Source organism: Micromys minutus (assembly GCF_963924665.1).
Source record: "Micromys minutus genome assembly, chromosome: 21".
Taxonomy (NCBI): Eukaryota; Metazoa; Chordata; class Mammalia; order Rodentia; family Muridae; genus Micromys; species Micromys minutus.
The window spans coordinates 41,303,096-41,329,556 of record NC_137956.1 but is presented as its reverse complement, the minus strand read 5'-3'; the positions used below and the strand labels follow the sequence as shown (position 1 = coordinate 41,329,556).

At 47.4% G+C, this 26,461-nt stretch overlaps 1 protein-coding gene across 1 annotated transcript in view; it reads right to left on the bottom strand.

The window, feature by feature from the left end:
- DCLK3 (doublecortin like kinase 3) overlaps positions 1–24,562 on the bottom strand; it is a gene marked incomplete at its 5' end in the record, with an annotated part of 47,021 nt that extends 22,459 nt beyond the window's left edge. The window contains one exon of the mRNA XM_080934796.1: positions 24,475–24,562. Coding sequence (XP_080790922.1) covers positions 24,475–24,562 — 88 coding nt within the window. The remainder of the gene's footprint in view (positions 1–24,474) is intronic.
- Positions 24,563–26,461: the final 1,899 nt, after the last annotated feature.

Genomic DNA, 26,461 nt, shown 5'->3' with positions numbered 1-26,461 from the left:
CTGACAGCTATCAATACTTACCCTCTGATCTTACGATCGGCTTCTGTGTTATCATCTCATCCATTAAGGTGCAAGTCCATGTGCACAGCCTTGGCTGGCCTCACAAACACTGCCGGGCCAATGAGAGGAAGGGCTGCTAAAGCTCTAATAGAAAGTCTGCATAAAGGGCTGGTGTAAAGATTTTGAGGATTGTCATCCAAGTAGAGAAACTTCATCTCTAGAAGATATTCTTTTCTCTCCTTATTTAAAACAAGGTTCATCTCAGTGTTACAGTGTGCGTAGGATCCTTACGATGTACAAAACCCTGGATTCTATCTCAGCACCAAAAAGAATAAAAAGAAAAGACAGACAGACAGACAGGAAGGAAGGAAGGAAGGAAGGAAGGAAGGAAGGAAGGAAGGAAGAAAGAAAGGAACAAAGAAACAAAGAAAGAAAGAAAAGAACGAAGGAACTAGGTATGGCCACACAAGTTTGTGACCCCTGCACTGAGGATCTGAGGTAGAAAAAACTGCCGTGAATCTAAGGCTAGAGTCTAGACTGCACAGTGGGTCCAGTCTAGCAGGCTACAAAATGAGAGACCCAGTCTCAAATAAACATGCCAGACACAGCAGCACAAGCCTTTAATTATAACACTCAGGAGTCAGAGGCAGGTGGATTGCTGTGAGTCTCAGACCGGCCTGGTCTACATAGTGAGCCCCAGGCCAGCTGAGGAATTCATAGTGAGATCTGTGTCAAAAAATACAAATAAAAATGAAAGGTATGGTTAGAGAAATGGCTGGTGGTTAAGAGCGCTGGCTGACCTTCCAAAAGATGCTAGGTGCTTGATTTCCAGCATGCCCATAGCATACTCACAAGCTTACTGTTCCAGGTGATCCAACAAATCCCCTGGCCTCCTCCACACCAGGCACACACACACACACACACACACATGGTACACATATTTACACGCAGTAAAACATCCATACACATAAAATGATAATATTAGTTTTAAATGGTTATAAGCATGGTGCAGGAGAGGTGTTCCAGTCGATATGGGCACAATCTAGTCATGCAAACAACCAGCATCCTTGTCAGGCAGTTTGTAACCACCTGTGACTCCAGCTCCAGGGAATCCAGTACCTACTTCTAAGCTCTGAGGTACTGAATTCATACATTCACAACACCCCTCACACACACACACACACACACACACACACACACACAAAGTATTTTCAAATAAGACAAAAATATTTCTAAGTAACTATTGTTTAAATTTTCAAAGTGATTACTTCAAAGTATATTGGAATCAACCACAGCAAAAACCCCACTTGTGTAGGGATGGACAGCTTGGCCCTCATGGCCACACAGAATGTGTTTTGTTTTTTAATTATAATGTACAATCTGTTCTGAGACAATTTCTATCTAGGCACATTGTCGATCAGATGACAGAGTCGTAGCTAGTGCCGAGCTTCCCACATGCCGTGAGTTTATGAGCTTGGCAATCACAGTTACAGTGAAGGGATTTATTTATGGACATCTGTTAGACCTTCTCGCAATCACTCTGCCCCAGTTGTAGGCAGCAGGAACACGCATCTAAACTGCCTGCATCACGGACCTGAGGAAAGTTATGAGGAGACATAGCCATGACATGCACACATTCGTGTGAAGGACAGGTGAAGAGGAAAAAAAAATAAGGATCCTCATATACGGTGGGACCTTGCTTGATTCTACTTGTCAAACCCTTGGCTGCAAAGTCAATGTATAGGAATGGAGAATGATATCTCCACCAATATCCCAGACCTTGGCTTTCCAAAGTAAGGGTAGAGAAAGAATCGGGTAGCCCAAAGGATCAAATATTGGCTGGGGCCAGAGACCACTTCCAGGAAAAGTCAAGAGATGAATCAGACACAAATATCAGAAGAAAGAGCATCAGGAACAACTGAAGAACAGGAATTGAGTTGAGCCTTCAGCACTATGTGGGGTTGAGTCTCCTAGTAAGGGTCCAGAACCCTGCCATGGAGTTGGAAAGATTGTCCATGTGGTCCTACGGTTACTACAAATAAACGCAAAACCCAAGGCAGAGCAGAAATTCCAGTTATTTGGAGAAATGGTCAGTCTCTATATGACAGTGTCAAACCAAGGGATTATACAAGTCTCCCTTGGGGGAGAGCAGGAAGTGTGAAAACAGTGAGCTCTGTGGCAGCCATGAGACACTAAATTTCTAGCCCTGCCTTCCAAAGTCATTGGCTGTGGATGGAAAGCATCCTCTGATGCAAATCTGAACAGAGGAAAGTCCTGACAGCCAGGCAAAGAAACACCAAATGCATTGGTGACAGTGGCTATTCATCATGGAAGGAGGCTGGGGAAGACCTTGGAGAGATGTCTTAGATGATATTTCAGGGTGCTGTAAAGCAGTACTCATGAAACAGGACCGATGCCAGATGGCTGGATGGAGAGCAACGTAGGGAGATGTGAACCATAATGGGACCTGCAACCCCATGAGCCCAAACATCGGAAGGCCGTCATATGGATCTTCTGATGGGCAATTCGACCCCAAGGTACCCAGACCTGAGAGGAAAAAAGATGATGGATTGTCAGGAGGGCTATATTTTGACATTTTCAGAAGACTCTGTCCAAAGCATTCATGGATCCCTAGAAGTTAGAAGAACAAGCTAATGGGACTGTTTCTCTGAACCGAGGAAGCAACCCAGGACACGTCTAATGGAAGGTAAAGACAAAACAGTTTGGTCTCCACCACAGAGCATCTTTTATGCTCAGTGCACTACCTAGACACCCAGAACACTGGATGCTGAAGTCTGAAGGAAGAACTCAGCCTCTACCCTCCTAACAACAATGGCCCTATAGAGTTCTAGGTACATAGAGGAAGGAGGGATCCCAGAAGAAATGCAGCTGTGTTAGTTACTGTATTTGTTGCTTTTGTTGTAACTGACAAGACACTTGACAGAAGCAACTTAAGGAAGGAAAGGTTTATATGGGCTCAAGGAATACAGTTCACTATGATGGGGAAAGTCATGGAAGCGGGAGGGTGAGGAAGCAAGCTACTTTCCACCTGTGGTGGTTTGTATATGTTTGGCCCAGGGAATGGCACTGTTGGGAGGTGTGGCCTTGTTGGAGTAGGTGTGGCCTTGATGGAGTAGGTGTGGCCTTGTTGGAGTGGGTGTGGCCTTGTTGGAGTAGGTGTGGGCTTTAATACCTTTGTCCTAGCTGACTGGAAGTCAGTAGTCTCATAGCAGCCTTCAGATGAAAATGTAGAACTCTCAGCTCCTCCTGCACCATGCCTGCCTGGAAGCTGCCATACTCCTGCCTTGACGATAATGGACTGAACCTCTGAACCCGTAAGCCAGCCTCGATTAAATGTTGTCCTTATAAGAGTTGCCTTGGTCATGGTGTCTATTCCCAGCAGTACAACCCTAAGACACCAGCGATAGTCAGAAAACAGAGAGAGAGAGATGAAAGGCTGGTGTTTCAATTTGCTCTGTTTCTTCAACCTAGGACTGCAGCCCATGGGACAGTGCCACCCACAGTTATGGTGATCGTCCCATCTCAATGATCCTGACCTGGAAACTTCCTTGAGAACACACTCATAGATTTGTCTCCTAGGTGATTCTGGACCCTGTTAGGTTGACAATCAAGACCAACAGCTGCACACTTTTTGCCACAAACGACAATGTTGCTGTTTTGAACACCAAGTGTCGTCATGGACAGAGCCACTCAATAGGTTGAAACTGGAGGAAAAAGAATTTGTGGTCACAGATATTCATCTTCCATGGGGAAACCCCAAGGGAACGTGTATAAAGGACAACTAGACCAGAGTGGTCTATTTGCTTAGAATTTGAGCAAGCTTCATCATGCAGAGGTAACACAGGTCAGAAAGCCACCATTAAATCCTTAGTCTCGATAGCTGTGTGCATTCAGGGACATCCTGGAATCCTTCTGAGTTTCTGTTTCTCTGCCTGTCTGTCACTTTGTCATCTTGGAAGAGAAAAGTTCACTGAGGAAATGCCTCCATCACATTTTCCCGTAGGCGTGTCTGCTGGCATTTTTTTTTTTTTTTTTTTGATCGTTCACAGTGGCCCAAGCCCACTGTGGAAGGTGCTACCCCTTGCAGATGTGCCTGGGATGTCTAAGACAAAGAGCTGATCATGAACCGGTTGTCAGTGTTCTTCCATGGTCCCTGCCTCTGCTCTTGTTTGAACTCCTGACCCGATTTTTGCAAAGATAGACTGTGATTCAGGATAGGTAAACCAAATAAACACTTTCTTCCCCCAAGTCACTTTTGGTCACGGTGTCTATCACAGCAATAGAAAGTAAAGTAAGACACCGCCAAACAGTCATAATGTCTCATTCACACTGAGGGAACTGCCCCCTGCTCAGCCTGGATGGGCTCTCCAGCGGTGCTGGGTTTTACACGTTCTGAAAGAAAATGTGTCCTGCAAGCTTTGTCTTCCCCCAGAATCCATGTCCATCTTGAGGTCGAGGGGAAGAGATGCCGAGTACGTTCAGCAGGATATTTTTGTTGTTCATACAGTAACTGAAGCAGATACCCCAACAAACGTAAACATACAAGCCTCCTGGAAATGTGACCCACCATCCTACTTGCTGGTCCCAATGCTAGTGTATTGCACAATGCTAGTGTAACATACAGTGCCCAGTGTCTGAGCCAGCTTGCCATGACACTGTGGCCTGGGACTGGTTTGACTTCAAGACTCCAGCACTATTACCCATTGCTGCAACTCAGATGAGTTTGCATGACGAGCTCTGGAAATCACGCCAACCCAGTTCCCTCTTTAAGTATCATTACTTCTTTACTTGGAGGACCAGCTGCCAGTCACCAAGTGCACACTAAAGTCCAAAGATAACAAGAGCCTAATATTTTACATTGTCCTTTTCTTCTTATCACAAGGAGAGTTTACCTTTCCCTGGTTATTTTTTTTAACATAATCCATGTGTCTAATTTCAAATAAATAAAAACAAGCCGTGTCTCTGCTCAGCCTTCCAAGAAGCTATAATAGATAACCACTAGAATAAGAGTCAGGGCTAGAGAAATGGCAAGGTGGTTAAAAGCACTGGCTGCCCTTGCAAAGGACCCAGGTTTGATTCCTAGTACCCATATGGCGGCTCATAACCACCTGTAACATGGAACAAACATGGAGTCCAACAGTCTCTTCCAGCACCAGCTACCTGTGTGGTACAGACCTACATGCAAGCAAGACAACCAGCCAAACACACAAAATGTTAATGCTTTTCTAAGAAAGAGGAGAATTATAACCAGTTGCTACAGGACACAGGCAATGCCTGGTTGCTTCTGAAGCACTTGAAAACTGTGGGGAAAAAATGGAAATTGGTGTCTTAAAATGTCCATGTAACATCCAATACATAATGAATAAAAAAATTAAAAATGACCACACTTAACACAGTATCATTAACTTGCTCTCCCTACCAGGGAAATTCCTCCCTTGACATATTTTCCATGTTGCCAGCCTTTCAGTTCCTGGTGGTTCCCCCAGATTAATCGCTGTAGCCTCCAGATTCGATGCTGAGACTGTTCACTCAGGAGGCAGGGATGGAGTGGGACTGGGGGAAATTTCCCTTTCCACTGAGTCGTTTGTTCTGGGCATTTTCCAGACACCATTTGGAGACAAACACATTCTGCTCCCTTGTGGCTATGAGACCAGAGAAACATCTGCACAGTCCCCATTTGACAATGCAAACAGCCCAAGGAGAGTTTTCTAAATGAATTAAAAACTGAGAACACGGCAGAGATACCGCTGTTCTGTGTGTTGGAAGCCCAGACCGTGTTCAAATAGTGGAATCTGGAAGCACTGACAAGGAAGGAAGAGAAAGTGTCCTGTCGCCTTACACTGTCATTACCAGTGGTACATCAAGTTCCAAATGCTATCACCTTCGTCCCCAACATCACACTGACTGGGACACTCAAAGGGATGTTTCTCTGCTCCTAGGACTGCCTGTTTCACATTAAATTTATCTGCTGATCTGGTCACCATTTCCCTAGGTGGCTGCATACACAGAAACACCTCACTCTCTCTGTGAGTGGCACCTTAGCCTATTCTGCCTGACCATTGGTAGATACACCTTCCTTAGCTGTTCATGGCAGCAAGGTAGAACTAGTGTGACTCCTGTATCACCTCCAGTGTTCCTGGGACCTTCTTTAGGGACAGGATCACTCTGCCCCATCTTTGTCCCGGCATGACACATTTCGGGTTGAAGGTTTTGTGGGTGGGGTGCTGTACTTTCCCCTCCACTGGGAATCCTGCCTGCCTACAGGAAGTGGCCACTTCACAATTCATATCCCCTGCTGCTAGGAGTCTCAACTAGAGTCACCACCATAGATGGCAAAGGGGCGGGGAGGAGAAAGGAAAGGAGGAGAGGGAGGAAGAACCAACCCTAGAAAAAAAGGACTGACAATCAGGCTCTGAACTCTCCCTGGTATACCAGCTGCCCCCCTGAGTACCTAGGTTAATGGTTAAGCCGGCAGCTTGCTGGTTAATCGCCAATTTGCTGCATTCTGTAGTGCCGTCTTTCCTGCATGTCAGAGTACACAGGAACTGCCTGAAGTTTGTTCAGCATACATGGGTGTCCAGTCAGTCTTCTGGGGGGGGGGTTGGACCCTGGGATTTGCCTTTCTCATAATCGATGTTACTAGCCTGGCCCCTGTCCCATGCTCTGAGAAGCAAGGACAAAGTTAAAAGCCAGAGGGTCTCCTGGAAGTGTGTATTTAATTTGATAGTGAGAAACTTGTGGTATTACCAAAACATGGCACTAAGGATGCTGATGAGGGACGTCCCTGGTTCCCTTCCACAAGAAACAACGAGCCGACGCAGACCTGAGTTTATATCTCTGTTGCCACCAGTTGCCAGAAGAGCAAGAGGGCTAGGGATGAGCAGGGAAGGCGTTACTGTACTCGGGCTCCTGAGATCAAAGATGACAGGCTGAATGCCTGAAGAAAGAACAGAAACTGGGGTGTCTAAGCTGGATGAGTGCTTCCCTAGCATGCGGGAAGCCCTGGGTTCTACCCCAGCACTGCATATGCTGGATGGGGGGGGGGGTTCGCATCTGTAAAACCAGCATTTGGGAAATGGAGTCTAGAGAGTAAAAAGCTTGGAGCCACCCTCAGCACACAGCAAATTTACAGACAGGCTTAAAGAAAGAAAAGGGAACGAACATCTTGGAAGCTTGCTCCACCCTATTCGCCAGTCCTAGAAAGTTGGTTCAAGAACCCTGGAAATACAGGGAGAAGGGAAGGGGAAAGGGGCTACATTTCTAAAGCCTGTGTGACCTCTGAGCCTCGGATGACCAGGTATAAGTGAGAAAAACCACCCTGCCTGCCTGGACCCTACTCGGTCTCAGCAAAAGCCTCTGAGAAGCTGCAGACAGCCAGAGGACAACAGAGGGCGGGGACAGAAGTTGCCTAGCAACTGGGTGAAGAGGAGGAGCCACATTATACCTTAGGGACACAATGCTCTGTGGACTGAGGTTGCAGATGGAGGGCCTGTGTGAGCAGTAGGGCAGCCAGTGCACTGGGCATTAAGTCCCGCCCCACTTGCTCCCAAAGCCGGCTGTAATGGGGACGCTTCTCCCTGACTCCCTTGCCTCCAGATGGGCATTCCAGCCACTGCCTGTCACCTACACTCCAGCTCCTCTTCCATCTCATTGGTTCTAAAGTGGCCCGAGCTCTTGAACTGACCCGTGGCCAGCGTCTCATGCCAACCCACTGTGCCCTGACATGGTCTTTGTCTAGAACACTTGAGGAGGCTGGCCTGCTTTGAGCCTCCGGGAGCTCTCCCTGGGGACAGCTAGCCTTTCCTTTCTGCCACTGGGTTTTATGTTTCCTCCCAGTTCGCCTACAACTGCATCCCCAAGGCTCTGCCACCCACTCGGTGAAGTCACAAAGGGGTGCAGTCTCCAGACCCAGCTGCTGCCTCTTGAGACCCGAACGTTCTCAGCAGCCTTGCCTTGGGCTGAGTGCTAGATAAGGGGGTCCTTTTGATGGGTCCTGTTAGAGGCGCTCACCCCTCCAGACACCCACATGCTAAGACGTCACCACTGATTTGTCTGCCTAGTGACTCCAGCTTGCCCAGCCCACTGGCCAGTGTCAGACAGCACTTCAAACACACCAGCCAAATGGAGCTTTGACACACTTCCTCCGTAGCGTTTAAAGGCAAAACCATGCCCCCACCGATTCCTGTGTTTAAACGATTTGGTCTCCAGCCAGACTCTGTTTGAGAAAGTTGCTGAACTTCTAGGAGATGGACCCCACTGGAGGAAGTGGACCTTTGAGAGGCTCTGTCTCCTCTCTCTCTCTCTCTCTCTCTCTCTCTCTCTCTCTCTCTCTCTCTCTCTCTCTCTCTCTCTCTCCCTCTCTCTCTCTCTCTCTCTCTCTCTCTCTGTCTCTCTCTGTCTCTCTCTCTCCCTTCCTCCCTCCTTCCTTCTCTCTCTCTCCTCACCCTCCCTCCTTCCTTCCCTCCCTCCCTCTCTATCTCTCCCTCTCCCTCCCTCCCTCCTTTCCCTTCTCTCTCTTTCTCTCTGCTTCCTGTTCTGTTGCCTCCAAAAGTTGCTTTTTGTCAGATGTTTTATCACATCAACAAAAAAATCACAAATGCACTCCTTGTAGTGAGGCTAGAGAGGGCAGAAGAAAGGCAAACTCTCGGGCTGGGCTGTGTGTTGGTGGGTCGATGGCTGGGCTGTGTGTTGGTGGGTCGATGGCTGGGCTGTGTGTTGGTGGGTCGATGGCTGGGCTGTGTGTTGGTGGGTCGATGACTGGGCTGTGTGTTGGTGGGTCGATGGCTGGGCTGTGTGTTGGTGGGTCCCAACCTGTTACTGTATGGGACAGAAGAGTGACACAGTCTGCAGATTCCTTACACGGTGAGTGTGGTGGTGTGCACCTGCAGTCACAGTATGCAGGGGATTGGGGCAGGAGAATTGCCAGGAGTTGAAAGCTGTTCTGAGTTTCTAAGTTCAAAACCTTATCCCCCTACCCACCCACCCCCTAAAAAAGTAACTCTAAGTTTTAAGTGATATTGATTTCCTAGTAAGACCACTTCAGTGAGCCCCAAATAGTTAAATAGTGAGCAATTAAAATGACTTTCAGGGTCCGAAGAGAAAACAGAACAGACACAAACACGCCAGTGGGCATCAGCACCTAGCAGGACCGCGGTGTCCTCGTTGGGAAGCCATCTGGCATCTCGCTGGGCAAAATACACTCACGCTGTGTTCCCGGAGCTGGTAAGAAGGGTGTTTCAAAAGGATACAGCTTTAGGGGGTGGAAAGATGGCTCAGTGGTTAAGAACACTTGATAGACTTGGAAAGGGCGGGAGTTCAGATTCAAACACCTCATCTGCTGCCCACAGCAAGGCTACTCCAGTTCCAGGGGTTCCGGTCTCCCTTCTGACTCCCACCTACAGGGGCCGGCACTCGTTCCCACACCCACCCACAATACATTGTTTAAAAATAAATATTTTTAAAATGTGGATCTTACTCATAGATGTGAGACGTAAGTGCAGAACACAGTGAGGTTGAGGTTGACCGTAAGATAAGTAACAGGGAAATGTTTTGATAAAGAATATAAACGAAATGCGTTCATTCCATGGGAGACAAATTGTCTGACTTCACTGTGCTCTTATCGGAGTCTGCAGTGCTCCTGACTGACAGGACACTTCTCATAAATATTCATCATCAGCATGGTGGCTGATGAGATCCACTTGACTTCCTGGTAAAAACTCTCAAGAACAGCTTGTGTTGAAACAGAAATCCTTCATAAACAGAAGTAAAGCCACAAATCCAATCTCAGGAGGACTGTGCCAAGTGCAAAGGCGGTCTGCATACAAATATCTATATGTGAAAACATTTATCAATAGGCAAGCAACCCCTAATAAATATACATACACACATTATTTACAGACAATGAACACTTAGCCATTACCACACTGGTCAGCAGTAGGCACAAAAACAATTTTTCCTGTATCCCGGGTTCTTTTTGCACAAGAGCCCTGGCACATTTAGCTTGTCCTTTGTAACCAAACCTAAAAGCAAACTTTTAGTGTCTGCAGAGAAAACAGAACAGACACAAGACCCACCAGTGGGCATCAGCATCTAGCAAGACAGCCTTGCCCTAGTTGGGAAGCCATCTGGCATCTCGCTGGGCAAAATACACTCACACTGTGGTCCCGGAGCTGGTAATAAACAGGTGAGCTTCCCCGGTGTCCCTGCAGACTGAGTGATCTAAAAGAAACTCTCTAAAGTGAACCAAGAGTCCAAACAAAGAAGAATATTGGTGTAGAGCAGATGAGGGGACAACTACTTCTTTCATCTAGGGATTCAGATTGGGTTTGGTTTTCTTCTAAATTAGAGTAGTAAAGATATGGTTGGAACGCCACCACGGGTGTCTTCGGAGCTCTGGGAACCTTCCCGGTCCCCACTCAGAGAAGCCGGTCACAGATGCTGGCTGGGTCCAGCATCCCCCCTCTGTAGGGCTTCCCACACCTTGTAAATATAGTAGCAAAGTGCCAGCCATACGCTCTGCTGTGTGCAGAAAACTCTCCCCACACTGTGACTGCAGTGCAACTGAGGCAGGCTGGCTTCCCTGCAAGAACAGCTCCCCACAGAGCCCACCCCACTTTCTGAGGGCCTCAGAACCTCCCATTGGCCCTGGCAGTGCCTGGCTTCCCTGGGGAGTGAAGAAGAAGGTTTTTTTTTTTTGGGGGGGGGGGGGAGGCAATGCAATACTGGCTCCTTGCAGAAACATGGCTTACAACAGTGGAGTCGGCTAAAGAAATGGATTTGCTTGGGAAGATTCCAAGCATATGAAGCTGTTGCCATGGCTGAGGTAGGCTGGCAGCGAATCGGTGTTACTTGAGTGGTATTGATGAAAGCAACCTGTCAGGTGCTGGGCAAGCTTGTCAACTATAGACACGGAATTTTCTCTTTTTGTCCCACCACACTCCCTTCCTTCCTTCCTTCCTTCCTTCCTTCCTTCCTTCCTTCTTTCCTTTCTTCTTCCTCCTTCTCCTGAGGCAGGGTCTCTCTGTGTAGTACTGGCTAACCTGCAGCTTGCTATATAGAACAGATTGGCCTCAAACTCAGAGATTTCCTGCCTCTGTGCCCCCCCACCAAGTGCTGGAGTTAAAGATGTGTATTGTAGGGTATTTGTGAACCCTGAAATTGCGTTATTTACTGAAAACACCTGTCTCTAGTTGTGGTGTAGCTCAGCCCTTAGCACACACCTTTAATCCCTCTGGCTAGAATACAGACAAGCCCTTACTATTATACACCTTTAATCCCAAACAATGAAGGTAAAGTTAGTTTGTAGAAGGAAGCACCCATGTTTGAAAGTGATGTCTAATTGAGTGGCAGACAAAGTGACGAATCAGAGGAAGATTTGACAGAATTAGGCTTCTTAGTGATTTCTTTTCATTTTTAAAGTATAACCTATTGTCTTGGTTTTCTCAACATGTGCACAGGTTAAAAACATGACTTGGAGTATGATGTCCTCACACTCGCTTTCATGGTAACCAGTCCGGCCTGCCGGGCCTGTCTTTAGCATCAGTGAGGGGGTGGCTACCTCTGGCATCATCCGCTGTTACGCAGGTTATGTTATTACCGACAACTGTCAATTGTCTTCAAGAAGCCTTTGATGTGCGGACTACTGAAGTCTCTCTCTGACCAGACACTGACAGACTTTCCACATGTGAGAGATTATGTTTCAAAGAGAACCGCATGCTGGATCCAAGTTGTTCGTCTTCACAGCACCTGTAACTCTGCTTGGCTGTGAGAACAGGACCCTGTAACGCTCAGAGCCTCTCCTTGCTCCCTCTCTCCCTCTGCAAATTCACTTCAAGTCTAGGACACGCCTATTTATTTATTCTGATCCACCTGAAAAACCAGCTTGAGCTCCTGAAATCATTTTCTATGTTTTTACTGCAAAATACAGTTTAAAAGTAGTCAGCTATAAGGTGAAAATATTTAATAACACATTTTTCTTATACATTATTTTTAATGTATTTTTTGGAAAGTTTATACACATACCAGCTTTCCTACAGAAACTTCAATAAGCTGGGTTTATTTTTCAGCCTTTAAAAATTCTTGGTAATAGCTTTCATTAAAAAAATGTATCTTTCATAATAAATGTAAGGAACAGTATAAAACTCTGAGGAGAGGGGCCTGGAGGGCTGGCTTGGTTGGGAAAGTGCTTTTTGCACAAGTCTGAGGACCTAAGTTCAATCCCCAGATCCCATGTAAAAAGTAAAAGGCTGGGTGCAGTGGTACCTTCTTGTCACCCCAGCACTTAGGGAGACAGAGGAAGGCAAAACCTCGGGGTTACTGTCCACCAGCCTAGCCTAACTGTCCATCGGAGACAAATGAGAGACACTGTCTCAAAAATAAGTTGGTACCATGGTTGCCCTCTGGTAGAACTCAAATACACACACACACACACACACACACACATGCATGCTGTGAGAGGTACTGGAAGAGTCACTTGAACGGCCTTCCACTGCAGACGGTAACACCCTAAGAAGTGAAGACTACTCCCATTTCTTCCCCATTGTAACTGGTAGGCTATTAAACACTAATTAGTGTAAGTTTCCAGGGAGAGCAAGGAGAGAGGCCAGCACAACACAGGGGTTTCTTAAACTTTTTCCACTCTTCCTGTGGAGCCCTGCAGGGGCTCATGCCTGTGGGAACTGCTTCTTTGAAGATGTTCCACACAAGGAGAAGCTAGATAAGGGACAAGGTGGCAGTCCTCTGGGGGTGAACAGTCTCTCGGGAGGCAGGTGTGCCCTGAATCACAGGACCAGTGTAAGGTAGGAGGGCGGGGGCGTGTGCGTGTGCACATTCACGTGGCGAGAAGGCATATCTGTGCAGATGTAGAAGCCAGAGGTTGACATCAGGTACTTTCCTCAATTCTTTTCCACCTTATTTTCTTTATGAGACTGTCACTCACCAAAGCTGGAGTTCAGTTGGAACTAAACTGGCCTGCCAGGGAGCCCCCAGGCTGTTCCTTCCCAGAGCTGGAATGACAGATGTGTTCTCCCATGCACACACGGCTCTTTTCACAGCTGCCAGGGCACCAAACTCAGTTCCTCATACTTACAGAGTAAGCATCGTGCCAGCTGAGGCATCTCTCACAGCCCGCTGTTTGAGGAACTGTAATGCAGATTCTCATACCTCACTACAGAGAGATGATCAACACGGTGCATTTTTCAGAAACCCAAGGAAATAACAAAGATATAGCCTCCAACGAGCTGGCACTTCACACTGTAATCTAATGTAGAATCGAAGATGATTGTATCCCAAGTAAGAAGGCCTGGATCATTTTGTATCCACTATTAGGACAATGAACTAATGATTTGGAAGTAGTGTGAATTTGAATTTTCATTCTAGGAATAACACCAAGGTGTCTTCCGGAGGAATTATAGGCAACACAGAAAATCATTCATATTTACTTTAATATTAGCCCCCCCACCCACCCCAAAGAGCACTCTAAAGGTGAGGAGCAGTCAGAGATGGGGATGCAATTCAGTTCATAGAGGTTGGCCTAGAACATCCAAAGTGCAGGGGGTGGTAGCACCCTCCTGTAACCCCAGCGCTCGTGAGGAGAACCAAAAGTTCAAAGTCACCCTTGGTTTTATTAGCTGGTGGGAAGCCAGTCTGCAATACATGAGATCATGTCTCAAAAAAATAATAATAATAAATGAATAGATAAGACATTTTTAAAAAGTTAAAAAGTGAAGGTGTGAATCAAAGATCCCCAGAGTCCTTAGAAGATCAGCCTGATGTTTAGTCAGAAAAGCAAGTGCCTTGGATCATAAATGCTCAGAAGCCAAAGGGTCACCACAGTAGGTTTTTTACTCTAATGAACCCGAGTGTCCACAGGCTTCTGCCATATCTGAGGAGCTCAGTCTCCACAATGGCAGAGCAACGGAGCGGAGTGGGGGCAGTACCCTGACTTTCTAAGAGATGACACACAGCATCCCCACCCACCATCCAGTTACGGAAGCTGCTCACACAAACACAAACGGACCCAAAGTGCTGGGCCCTCCCTATAGCAGAAGCTGGGAAAGGATATAGATCGGTTTGGCTCAATCTGCTGAGAATCTCTGGAGGCCGCAGACATGGCTCCTATTCATGGCCGTCCTGCCTGGAGGAGAGGGACATTGAAGTCTACCTGCATCCTCTTGACATCTGAGTGCTGCGCCAATCCTCCAGAACTGCCCGGCTCTCCTGGCCTGCGCCGGACATGGACAACCCCGAGAAAGCTCTCTAACAGGCTAGCAAAGGACAGGAGAGGTGGTGTGATCAGGGACTGTGGACAGGGACTGTGGCATCAGCTGAGAATGAACATGTGGGTATCTGCCAAGACTGACACTGGCACACAAAAACTAAAGCTCCAGGGGGCTCCAGCTGCAGACACCTGAAACAGAAGCAACATCCCCATCCCCCAACACTGTCCCCTCCTTTCCCCCAAGACTCTCCCCCCCCCCACTCTCCACCACCTTCACCTAAGCCATCTGTATAGCCATTCCTAAAACCCCATCAACCTTGAGGGCCAAAGAGGCTTCCTGTAGACTTCTCCAGGAACAGTGCCTATGGGGTCTGCACCTTTGGAGAGGTGCCATGTGGGGGTGGGTTAGATAAGGAACAAGGTTCCTGTCCTCAAGAAGTGTGCAGTCTTGGGGAAGGCAGATGTGCACTTGATCTCAGGACGTGTGTGTGTGTGTGTGTGTGTGTGTCTGTCTGTCTGTCTGTCTGTCTGTCTGTCTGTGTGTCTGCTATGTGCACATGCATGTGCATGCATATACATACATGTTCATATTGGGAGAGGTCCACGTGTGTAGATGTGGAAACCAGAATATGATATTTGGTGTTTCCCCCTTCACTTTTTTCCTGTTTTTTGGCTTGTTTTTTTTCCTCTCTCTCTTCTTTTTTGAGACATTCCCTCACTGAACCTGGAGCTCACTTTCAGCTGGCCCAATCACAAAAACCCCCGGCAACAATCCCAACAGAAGCAGAGAAAGGAGGCTCCATGCTTCCATGGGCGTTTCAGAGGCTCTGCTTTGATTCTCCTCCCTAAGTCAGTGAGGCTGAAAGTTCAACCCTGGTGTAAAGAGGAAAGAAAAAGGCACTTGGGTATGCGGGCTCACGGAGCACCTGGTATATCAGGTTAATCATTGTAGAGAAAGAAAACACAGGATGATGTTTTAAACCTTTTCTTTTTTAATCTCTCTCTCTCTCTCTCTCTCTCTCTCTCTCTCTCTCTCTCTCTCTCTCTCTCTCTCTCTCTCTCTCATTGTGTATGTGTGTGCACTGACTGACACATACCTAACACATGTGTGGTAGTCAGAGGACAACTTACAGAACTTTGGTTCTGTCCTTCCACAAGGTAGATGCCATTTGCAGAGGCACGTTCATAAGATTTGGTGGCTGGTGGCATAAGCTTTTACCCACTGAGTCACCTCAGCAGCCCTAAATATTTCATACTGAACATCTCAGTTACCACTTCCCTCTAGAAGCCACACAGGTTTATTTTATGACATTTTGTTTCTACGTTTCCTGTCCTTTCTTTTCCCTTCCTCAGTGTGTAGAGTTTCCATCTGCCACTCCCCACAAGAAATGTAGGCCTCTCTGCCTTAAGGTATAGGGTAGACACTTTACTGGGCTCTTAAAGTTGAAGCCAGATAACGGATCTCACAACATTGGCATGACAGCTTCAATGTCAAAATTACCCATAATTTTCTCAACTTTTTTCAGCTTCCTTTAAAATGTAGGAGACAAAAAAAAAAAAAAAAAAAAAAAAAAAAAAATGTAGTCCTAATTAGGCAAAATGTTTCAGACCCAACAAGTCAGAAGCAACAGACACAAAAGAGGATAATAGCTCCACCAGATCCATCCACAAGGACAGGCACCACAAGATGCAAAAGGATCTCAAAGGCTGGTTTCAGAAGTTTCATGTCAGTTAGAGAAGATGGATGGTAAATGCTGCTGGATACCTGTGGTCCTCATCCTCAATTTGAGTCCTGTATCTTCACCATGGATATCTGTGGTCCTCATCCTCAATTTGAGTCCTGTATCCTCACCATGGATACCTGTGGTCCTCATCCTCAATTTGAGTCCTGTATCTTCACCATGGATATCTGTGGTCCTCATCCTCAATTTGAGTCCTGTATCCTCACCATGGATACCTGTGGTCCTCATCCTCAATTTGAGTCCTGTATCCTCACCATGGATACCTGTGGTCCTCATCCTCAATTTGAGTCCTGTATCCTCACCATGGATACCTGTGGTCCTCATCCTCAGCAACAGCAGCATCAACCACTCCAGTCTCATCCTTTCCATCAATTTCCATGTGCAGTAAGCCTCCAAGTCCTGTTGATGTAGCACCTGACAGTCTCCTAAATTCAATGCATCCTCCTCCCCATTCCCATAACAACTGCCTTAGCACCTACTCACCTCTCCCCCATCACATCCAACCTCAGCACCCACTCCTGACCTCAGCACCCACCCCATCACTCCTGACCTCAGCACCCATCCCATCACATTCAACCTCAGCACCCATCCCATCACATTCAACCTCAGCACCCGCTCCATCACTCCTGACCTCAGCACCCATCCCATCACATTCAACCTCAGCACCCATCCCATCACATTCAACCTCAGCACCCGCTCCATCACTCCTGACCTCAGCACCCATCCCATCACATTCAACCTCAGCACCCGCTCCATCACTCCTGACCTCAGCACCCACCCCATCACTCCTGACCTCAGCACCCATCCCATCACATTCAACCTCAGCACCCATCCCATCACATTCAACCTCAGCACCCGCTCCATCACTCCTGACCTCAGCACCCATCCTATCACATTCAACCTCAGCACCCACTCCATCACTCCTGACCTCAACACCCATCCCATCACATTCAACCTCAGCACCTGCTCCATCACTCCTGACCTCAGCACCCATCCCATCACATTCAACCTCAGCACCCGCTTCATCACTCCTGACCTCAGCACCCATCACATCACATCTGGCCTTAGCACCCACCCCAGCACTCCAACCTCATCCTATTGCAAACACACCCCAGTTCGATGTCTTGAGCCTTGCCTCCTTGCTCCCACCAAACTTCCCCCAATGCTCTAGATAAAGTGATGTCTCTAAACCACAGAGTTGAAACTTTAATTTAGAGTTGTAATGATTCTCAGGAAAGCCTGACTTACTCTAGGGACCCACGGGTTCTCAAAACATTGCCCTGACTCTGTGCTTTTATTTGTATATGTCCTTTAAAGAAATGTTATGAATCATTCACATGACTGTGTTCTGATCAAGTTTTGCCATATAGTTTTCCTCCTTATATATTCTTGAATTATCAATGTAATTCGCATAAGGAAGTGTGTGTGTGGTGGGGGGGGGATGTTTGAGATATTATCTCTATGTAGATCTGGCTTTCCTGGAGCTCATTATGTAACATGGTCTGGCTTTGAACTCACAGACATCCACCTGCCTCTGCATTCCAAGAGAAAAATATTAGCTTTCATTTCTTATGTGCATGTGTGTTTATGAATATCTGCACTTGTTTTCATATTCGTGTGGGGGTCAGGATTCAGCACTTGGTGTCTTTCTCGTTCACTATCTCATTGAATCCAGAGCTTGCCTTCCAAGCCAGGCTGTCTGGCCAGTACATTCCAGAGATCCTCCTGGCCCTGCCTCCCCAACTCTGGGATCACGGATGTGCACCACCTCATTTGTTTATGAACATGGGTGCTGAAAAATTGAACTCAGGTCCTTTTGCCAGTTTGGCAAATACTTCACCCAACTGAGCCTTCTCCCCACCCCACCCCCCAAAGTCACTAGATATTGTAGTTGTCTAGTGATAAAATAACAAATAAGAATTTTAATGTGGAGTGATCAAACCAGAGAGAACCGAGTCATCACACGGGACATTGGCAAGACAAACAACACACTGAATTCACAAGACCCTGCAAGGAGCTTTTAGAGGCTGAACCGGAGACTCTGTTCTAACAAAACAAAAAAATAAAAAAATAGTGCTCATCAGATTAAATTCATGTCCCGAACATATTCAGTTTATAGCTGTGGTGATGGTGTACTTAGATGTTTGAGTTGGGTTTACAGGCACAGAATAGCGCTAAGTGTCAAGGATTCAGAACTACTGAGTGCCACCTTGTGTGTAAGTTGCATTAAAATGATAACAATTTAAGCCACACTAGAAAACCAAATCTTTTTCTTTTTTTATTTTTAAGGAATTGGTGCACGATTCCCATTTCAGACACTCTGGCCTCAGACAAATATGGAAGGAGCTGAGCAATGCTTAGGCCACTGGCTCCTCGCACCTCTGGCCAATAGGCCATGGACATAGCCAACAATACATCTGTTAACAGGAGCCAGAGAGGAGGACTCTCATGCTCTGTCAACACTGACGACCCACAGCCATGTGTTCCTGGCGCTCACACTGTGGTGACTCCACAGCCACGTGTCCCTGGTAGTAAGCTAGAGAAGCTCTGCCCGTCTGCCCTGTGAGAGGCAGAGAGTATGGTTGAGCTGTGTGTTTCTTAACTAGGCTTTTAAGATAATTGAGTTGGTCTGTTGCAGCAGCACAGCTCAGCCCATGCCTACTGACACCGCTTCCTGGACAGAGCTCTGACCCTACCAAGCCCTTCTCACCACACTCCATCTTCCAAGTGACTCTTAACTCAGTGACAGACCCTCCACACTGTTCTATGCCACCTTCCATTAGATGCGCTGTTCCTTTATTCTATAATACCACGTTCCACATACTTTCCCCCTCCACCGTCCCAGCCACTGTAACTCAGCTTCGAAATGCCAGTTCAGATCCAATTGTACCAGGAACCTTTCCTCTATTTCCTGACACTCTCTCTTTACAATCAGCACACACCAATTACACAGAATAATAGGTTTCGTTGTGATGCTGCCCCGTGTGTATGTAATATATTTTGATTATATTTAACCCCCCATTTTTTGCCATCACTTGTTCCTTACTAGTCTATTTCCTCTTTCCATAAACCTTTTCTTCTACCTTCATGACTCTTTAAAAAATATAAATTGCAGGGGCTGGTGGGATGGCTCGGTGGTTAAGGATATTGGCGGCTCTTACAGAGGGCCTGGGTTCAATTCCCAGCACACAGATGACAGCTCACAGCCATCTGTAGCTCAAGTACCAGCGGAACTAATGTCCTCTTCTGGTTTCCACTGCATCAGGCATAGAGTACACAGACATACATGTAAGAAAAACATCCATACATGTAAAATTAAAATAAATAACTATTTAATATTTAGAGGAAGCGATTCTGTGGATGAAATGAAACATGAACTATTTCTGTGTTTTGGAAAGATTCTTTTTTTTTTTTTTTTTTGCTTATTTATGTGTGTACAGGTTCACACATGTGTGAGTTGATTCTCTCCTTCATTTTCGAGTGTTCTGGGATTTGGGCTCAGGTTATCGGTCATGGTGGCAAGTCCCTTCACTGAGCCATCATACCAACCTCTCCCCCTCCCCAGCTCCCTCTCTCTCCCCTTATTTTCCTGAGTATGACAATGCCTAGTTTAACTTGTTTCAGTTTCATCTTTGTGTTGAATTCATTGTAGACACACTGTAGAAACATTGTATACACACCCTGTTTCCACTACCTGTTCATCCCTTGATGGACATGTAGATTTCATACCCTGATTATTGTGACTAGTATTACAATAAATACAAGCCTCCAATATTTCTACTGGGCGCTGATTTTGATTATTGACTTTGGTTACATATTCATGAGTGGTAGAGGTGGATCACATGGTTGTGGTATTTTTCGGGGTTGTTTATTTTTAAGACCTTCCATGTTGATTTCCATAGTGCCTAGACTCATTTATCATCCCACCTACAGCACATAAAGGTTCTCCCCAACCCCCACCAACATCTGTTATTTGTTTTCTTAAAGGTGAACATTCCCACTGGAGTGACCTAGAATCTCAGTGTACACCCTCATTGCCCATCAGCTTTATAAAACTCTTTTGTCCCTATGTTACAATTATCCATGGAGCCATGTCAGATCATGCCAGGCCCACCACAGTGGGATAGAACCAATAACCAGTGTGTTCCTGAAATCTCGAGGCCACAATAAGAGAGAAGCTGTAGTGGCGGTTTAGTGGGAAGGAACTTTCTCAGGACGGCTGATTCTAGGGCATCTGAAAGCAGCCGGATTAGATCTAGCACCCACCAAAGACAACATCCTAATGACAGCACCCCTGGGCTCTCTTCAGCTCAGGTCCTAGCCAGACCCTTCCCAGGGTCCTGAACTGGTCCACTGTCTCCCCACATACTGCTCAGCCCCCATGAGAGTTCAGGCTTTCCCTGGGAAGGAATGACTAAGGACCTTGTATTCAAAGTGTGGTTCCCCAAACAAGAAGCACCTACAAGAAAAGAGAGAAACCATGGGCTCCAAGACATTCCGAATCCAAGTCTCCATTTTTACCTATATCACCAGATGGTTAAATTGCCCAAAGCTATTTGAAAGTTTGGTACAGTCAAACAATTTTCTGCCTAAACATGTCAGTAACTTCCAATTGTCTTCCATTGTAGCATCTGGTAAGAGTTGTACATCGCTGTCTCCTCAGAAAAGCTGGGACATACCCATCTGAGCAATAAAGGAAACAAACTCAGAGTGGGCAGGTTACAGGACCATATGACTGAAGTTTCAGAGCCTAGATTTCCAGGCAGGTCTGAAAGACTCCAAAGCTCTCATCCCATAACCATGCAGACTGGGACCTGCCATGCACAAACATCCGATAATACTTAGCTTTTAAGAGTAATGCGGGTATTTTAGAGACTTCTTGACCCTTCATGTCCCACTGACCCGGAATTAATCTCTCTTCTCTCTTACTACCCACATGATGGTACCGACACACACGCCACTGTTCCCAGGAGACAGCCTCTTATCCCCAGGTAAGTGCTTTAAAGCTTGCTCAATAACTGTTTGATGAGTTCATGAAAACATTTCCCCTTTAATCATCAAACAATACTGAGGTCAGGCGAATGGCTATCATTAAGGAAAAGAAGGTAAAGACTCTGGGATTCTCAGGGAAGTTCAAAGTCTTGCCTGGGGTCTCTGGAAGGCCTCAGACAGCTAGGGATGAAACATAAAACCCCTCCCCAATTCCCAGGACAGATGCCTCTTGATCCACCTTTCTGGATTTCCCATTTCTGACCTATACCACCAGGAGTTCATGCAAGCATCCCTTTAAAATTACTCCCCCACAGATACCTTTAAAAGGGCCACGAGATGGAATAAATTTAGATGTTAACAGGCAGCCACCTGGGAAGCTGGGGAAACTTGGGCACAGATAGAACAAGCCCCTGGACTCCAACAAGGGAACACCTATCAGCCAAAGGCCTCTGAGGAAAAAAATGACCCTCTCAGCTATAGAGACCCGCTGTGAAAAAGGCCCCTAAGGAGCTCCAAGACCAGGCTGGAGGACAACAGGCGACTCACCCTGTGAGGCACCTCTGCAGCCTGTGAATTGGAGGTTCACACAGCACCTTTCCCTTCTTTTGTTGCGTTTAGAAAGACACTAAGGCCTTTATTAACTCAGCTTGTCCAGAGAAAAGCAAACTATTTTTGCCTGAAACATTAAGGGAAACATGAAAGGGAAATGTCCCGTAAACTGGGTGATAGAAAAATTTCACACACACACAGGCACACACACAAGCACACAGGCACACAAGCACACAGGCACACAACAGGCACATAGACACACATACATACTTAGATGCATGTACACATATAAACACAACAAGCATACACATTCACACACATACATAAACGCACATGTACACGTAGGCACACACACATGCAAATACATACATAGAGGTGTATACACACACAAGCACAAACATACATACATACAGACATACACACACAGAGAGAGAGAGAGAGAGAGAGAGAGAGAGGGAGGGAGGGAGGGAGGGAGGGAGGGAGAGGGAGAGGGAGAGGGAGAGGGGGAGAGAGAGAGAGAGAGAGAGAGAGAGAGAGAGAGAGAGAGAGAGAGAGAGAGAGAGAGAGAGAGAGAAGCTTGGGACAGCAAACAACTCTCCACTTTGTTTTTGCTTCTCTGAGCACCAAGTCCAAGGTGCCCCACCCAGAACATTGAGCATTGTGCCAACGGTACACTGATGAGGGCCATGGTACCGAGATAGGCCAGTCCTGGCTCTGGGCAATAAGACCACTGTGACTTCATCCAAAACCTAGAGGAAGCAGGCTGTCCACTGCTGCTGGTAAGAAACAGTGGGAGGGGGAAAGACATTAAGACTGATAAGACTCTCTGACGTGGTGGCACATATTTGTAATCCCAGCACTGGAGAAGTGGAGGCAAAAGGATCATGAGTTCAAGGTCAGCCTCCGGTACACAAATAGTTCAAACTCAGCCTGGTTTACATGAGACCCTACTCCCAAAATCAAACATGGAAAGAAAGGAGAGAGGGAGAGAAGGAGGGAGAGGGAGAGGGGAGAGGGAGAGGAGAGGAGAGAGAGAGAGAGAGAGAGAGAGAGAGAGAGAGGGAGGGAGGGAGGGAGGGAGGGAGGGAGGGAGGGAGGGAGGGGGAGAGAAAGGGAGAGGAGAGGGGGGGAGGGAGGAAGAAAGGGAGAGGGGAGAGAAGGAGGGAGAGGGAGAGGAGACAGAGGGGGGAGAAAGGGAGAGGAGACAGAGAGGGGGAGGGAGGGAGGGAGAGAGGAAGAGAGAGAGGAAGAGGAAATGTCTGCTGGTTATTTTTGTCAAGTTGACACACAAGCAAGGGTCATTTGGGAAAAGGGACCTTTAATTGAGAGAATGCCTTGTTAAGACTATAGTAAGTCTGTGGGCATTTTCTTGATGGATGACTGACGTGGGAGGGCCCAGCTCTGGACAAGTCAGCCTGGGTTATATAAAAAAGCAAGCTGACCAAACCATGGGGAACAAGCCACTAAGCAGCATTTCTCCATGGCCCCTGCTTCAGCTGCCACCCACAAGTTCTTGCCCTGAGTTTCTGTCCTGATTCCCCTTTGTGGCAGACTGTAAACTGTAAGCTGAAATAGACCCTTTCCTTCCCAAGCTGCTTTTGGCCACATTGTTTATGACAGCAACAGGGAGCAAACTAGAACAGGAGGGAAATGTCTCCATGTTCTGGGGTTTGTTTGCCTGGTCGGCCGGTTGGTCCGTCAGTTGGTTGGTTTTGTTGTTGTTCCTCAGAATCAGATCCCAAGGAGGAATTCTTATGGCAGGGAGTTCACAGGAAAGAATGGTTGGGAAGTACAGAAGCCAGCTAAGACCCAAAAGCAAGCCAAGTGAGAGAAGCAACACCCGAAAAGATCCTTAGGAGTCAACCACGTAATGCCACAGGAACTTTCCATAAACAAAGGACATCACATCTCACTCAGTGTCCTAGAGAATAACTAGACCCTCAAGGGAGCTGAGTTGACTAATGTTCTCCTCAAAACCCACCAGCTGCCAGTCAGGGACCGCCCCAGAGAGATGTGCAATTGCCGCAGGTCCTCGCTTCTCTGGGATCCTTAGTCAAACACTAGCCCAGCAGATCACCCCTGTAAAAAGTCAACAGACCCCCCCCCCCCGCATCCCCTAAAACATTCATCAAAGTGCCAGCGTGTGTTATAAGAACTGTTGACAATGGGACCTAGCTTCCACTGGACAGTTGTCACCATCAAGGGGAGGACAGAGAATGCTCTGGAGTGAGGCAGAGAAATGACTCACTGTAAGGAGCAAGTAACAACCTAATTCCCTCCACAACTTCTCACCCCCACTCCCAGCAGGCAGATACTCTGGGAAGGTGTCCCCAGACGCCTCTGCCCAGCCCGGGAGCTGCCTTATCCTTTCTCCACCACATGTCGCCCCCAGAGCCAGACGTGGAAAGGAGTGAAAACATGGGGCTATATTTGAAATGACTTGATGGGTCTATTTCTCCCGCTCTGCTCTATCCTGCTAATTCCCAAACACTCTGCCTGTGGCGGTTCTTTCTCGACCCCTTTTGTTCTTCTGTGTCTCTGGCGCTCAGGAGAGCAGGGTTCACTCCGCTACTCTCAGGAAAGCTGTGACAAGGAGGTGACTCTAAAGCACCAAAACAGAGATTCTTTCAGGAAAGAATGGAATGAGGGAGGTCTCTAGGTGACTAGAGAAGATTAATCAATGACAGCTCCCTCTGTGGTGTCTTCCTCCTGCAGCCTCGCTGCACCTGCTCAGCATGTTTTTTCAGGGATGGCGTTCTGACTGCCCAGAGAGGGGAACCGCTCAAGCCAGCGTCACCCCCTAGCAAGCAAGTCTCCCGTGGTGTAGAGGGGAACACATGCACACAACACACTCACGCAGTGCACACATGCACACACATCCCCGTGGGGTCTGCCTCTGCTGCCCCATTGCTCAGAGCGGTGGTCCCACCGACAGTCACCGAGGGCACCTACCCGGGATAGGAGGTGCAGGGCGGCTGGGTGCAGGCGGGGCGGGGGTCGCGGGCGGCGGCGGCGGGCGCAGGACCGGCGCGGCTGGCATGGCTGGCGGCCTGGCTGCAGGTGGCAGGTCCGGGAAGTGGCCCGACGGCGGCCGAGTGGGCGCGGGAAGGCTCCTTGAGACTACTACTTGCTGCACAGAGCGGCTCCGGTCTCCTCTTCCTTTTGGCTGCTGCTGGCGGCAGCCACAGCGCAAGGACAGTCTCCCCAGCAGGAACCTGACAACCGCGCTGCCGCCGCCCCGCCCCGCCCCGCCTTGCCCCGCCCTAGGCCACCCGGGGGCGGTGGAGTTGGCGGTGAACTTGAGCAAGTAGGGCGATCTGAGAGCTAGCTTGAAAGCCAGGACCCCAAAGGATTTCCTCCTCCTCCTCTCTCTCTCTCTCTCTCTCTCTCTCTCTCTCTCTCCCTCCCTCCCTCCCTCCCTCTCCCCCCTCCCTCCCTCCCTCCCTCTGTCTCTCTGTCTCTCTCTCTCTCTCTCTCTCTCTCTCTCTCTCTCTCTCTCTCTCTCTCTCTCTCTCTCTCTCCTTCCCTCCCCACCCCACCCCTCCCCTCTCCTCTCCTTCCCACCTCCCATCTCTCTCCTCCCTCCCCTCCTTCCTTCTCCCTTTCACTCTGCTAAGGCTGTTCCCAAAGGACTTAGGAACTAGTTTTGACTTGAGCCTCTACAGTGCTCTCAGTGAGCGACTCCTAAGTCAAGGAGACCTGGAACCCCAGCAACCCCGCCTCTCCCTGCACTGAAGAGGCCAAACTGTAGATACTCCACCATACTGTCCATTTTGCACCCAGAGTCAACATTAGGACACATGGTTCGAACCCAGGGGCTCAGAGACACGCTGAAATGTCCTCTCTTCCTGCGGTTACTCTTCCTGCAGATACTAAGGAAGGCCTTTTTTTTTTTTTTTTTTTTTTTTTTTTTTAAGTACCTCCTTTTTCCGCACCATATCCTCGGAGCTTCAGAGTGCCAGGAACAAACACCCTACCTACTTCTGTACTTTCTCCTTAGAGGCCTTTATATTTGAGTGATGGGGAAGAGAGTCAAATAGACTAAGCTTTAAGGGTCAGATGATGGGTCTTCTGCCTTATCCCACAGAAGTCAAGCAACATCTGATGGCTAGATGGATAACTATCATTTCTGTGTGGTTTGGCTTAAGACACCCAACAGTAGGGGTGAAGATCTCGGCTCAAGACAACACACCATGACAGGCATGGGGAAACTACTGTTCATATATTCGAAGCTCTTTTTCCCTTCTGACCTGTTAACAGAAAACCAATCTTTAGCTGAACGCATTGCAACCCTCAATTAGACTATACTTCCCAGCTGCCCTGGTGCCAAAAATGACTATAAGAAAAGGTTTTGGCCAGTGAAGAATAACTGGGAAGCTTTGTGTGAAACTCTCAAAATGTGTCTGAGACTAATAGATGCTTTTCCATCGTCCCCTTCAACCTCCTGCCTCATCCTAGCATTCAGAAATGATGTCTCTAGCATGTTACATTACAGGAACAATTCCTTGTTCCATCTTTTAATAGAATTAGACAACCTACCTGTATTAGACAGTCTTCTGTTACTCTGACGGAACATCCAAGCTAACCAATCACCAGATTTTTAAATATTTATTTTTTATTATTTTAAGTTATGTGTACAAGTGTGTTGAGAGGTACACATTATTGTAGGTACCCAATATTATATATTATTATAAAGGTTTTGCAGAGGATGTCCAAACCCCTGGAACCTGAGTTACAAGCACTTGTGAACTATCTCATGTGGGGCTGGGAACCACATTCAAGTCCTCCACAACCCAAGGGAGCACTCTTAAGCACTAAGGCATCTCCTTAGCTTCATGAGCTCACTGCTTTAAATGAAGGAGTAGTTGTTTGGCTCACAGTTGCAGAGGTTTCCATTTATGCTTCCCTGGCCCTGGTAGTATATCATGACAAGAACACA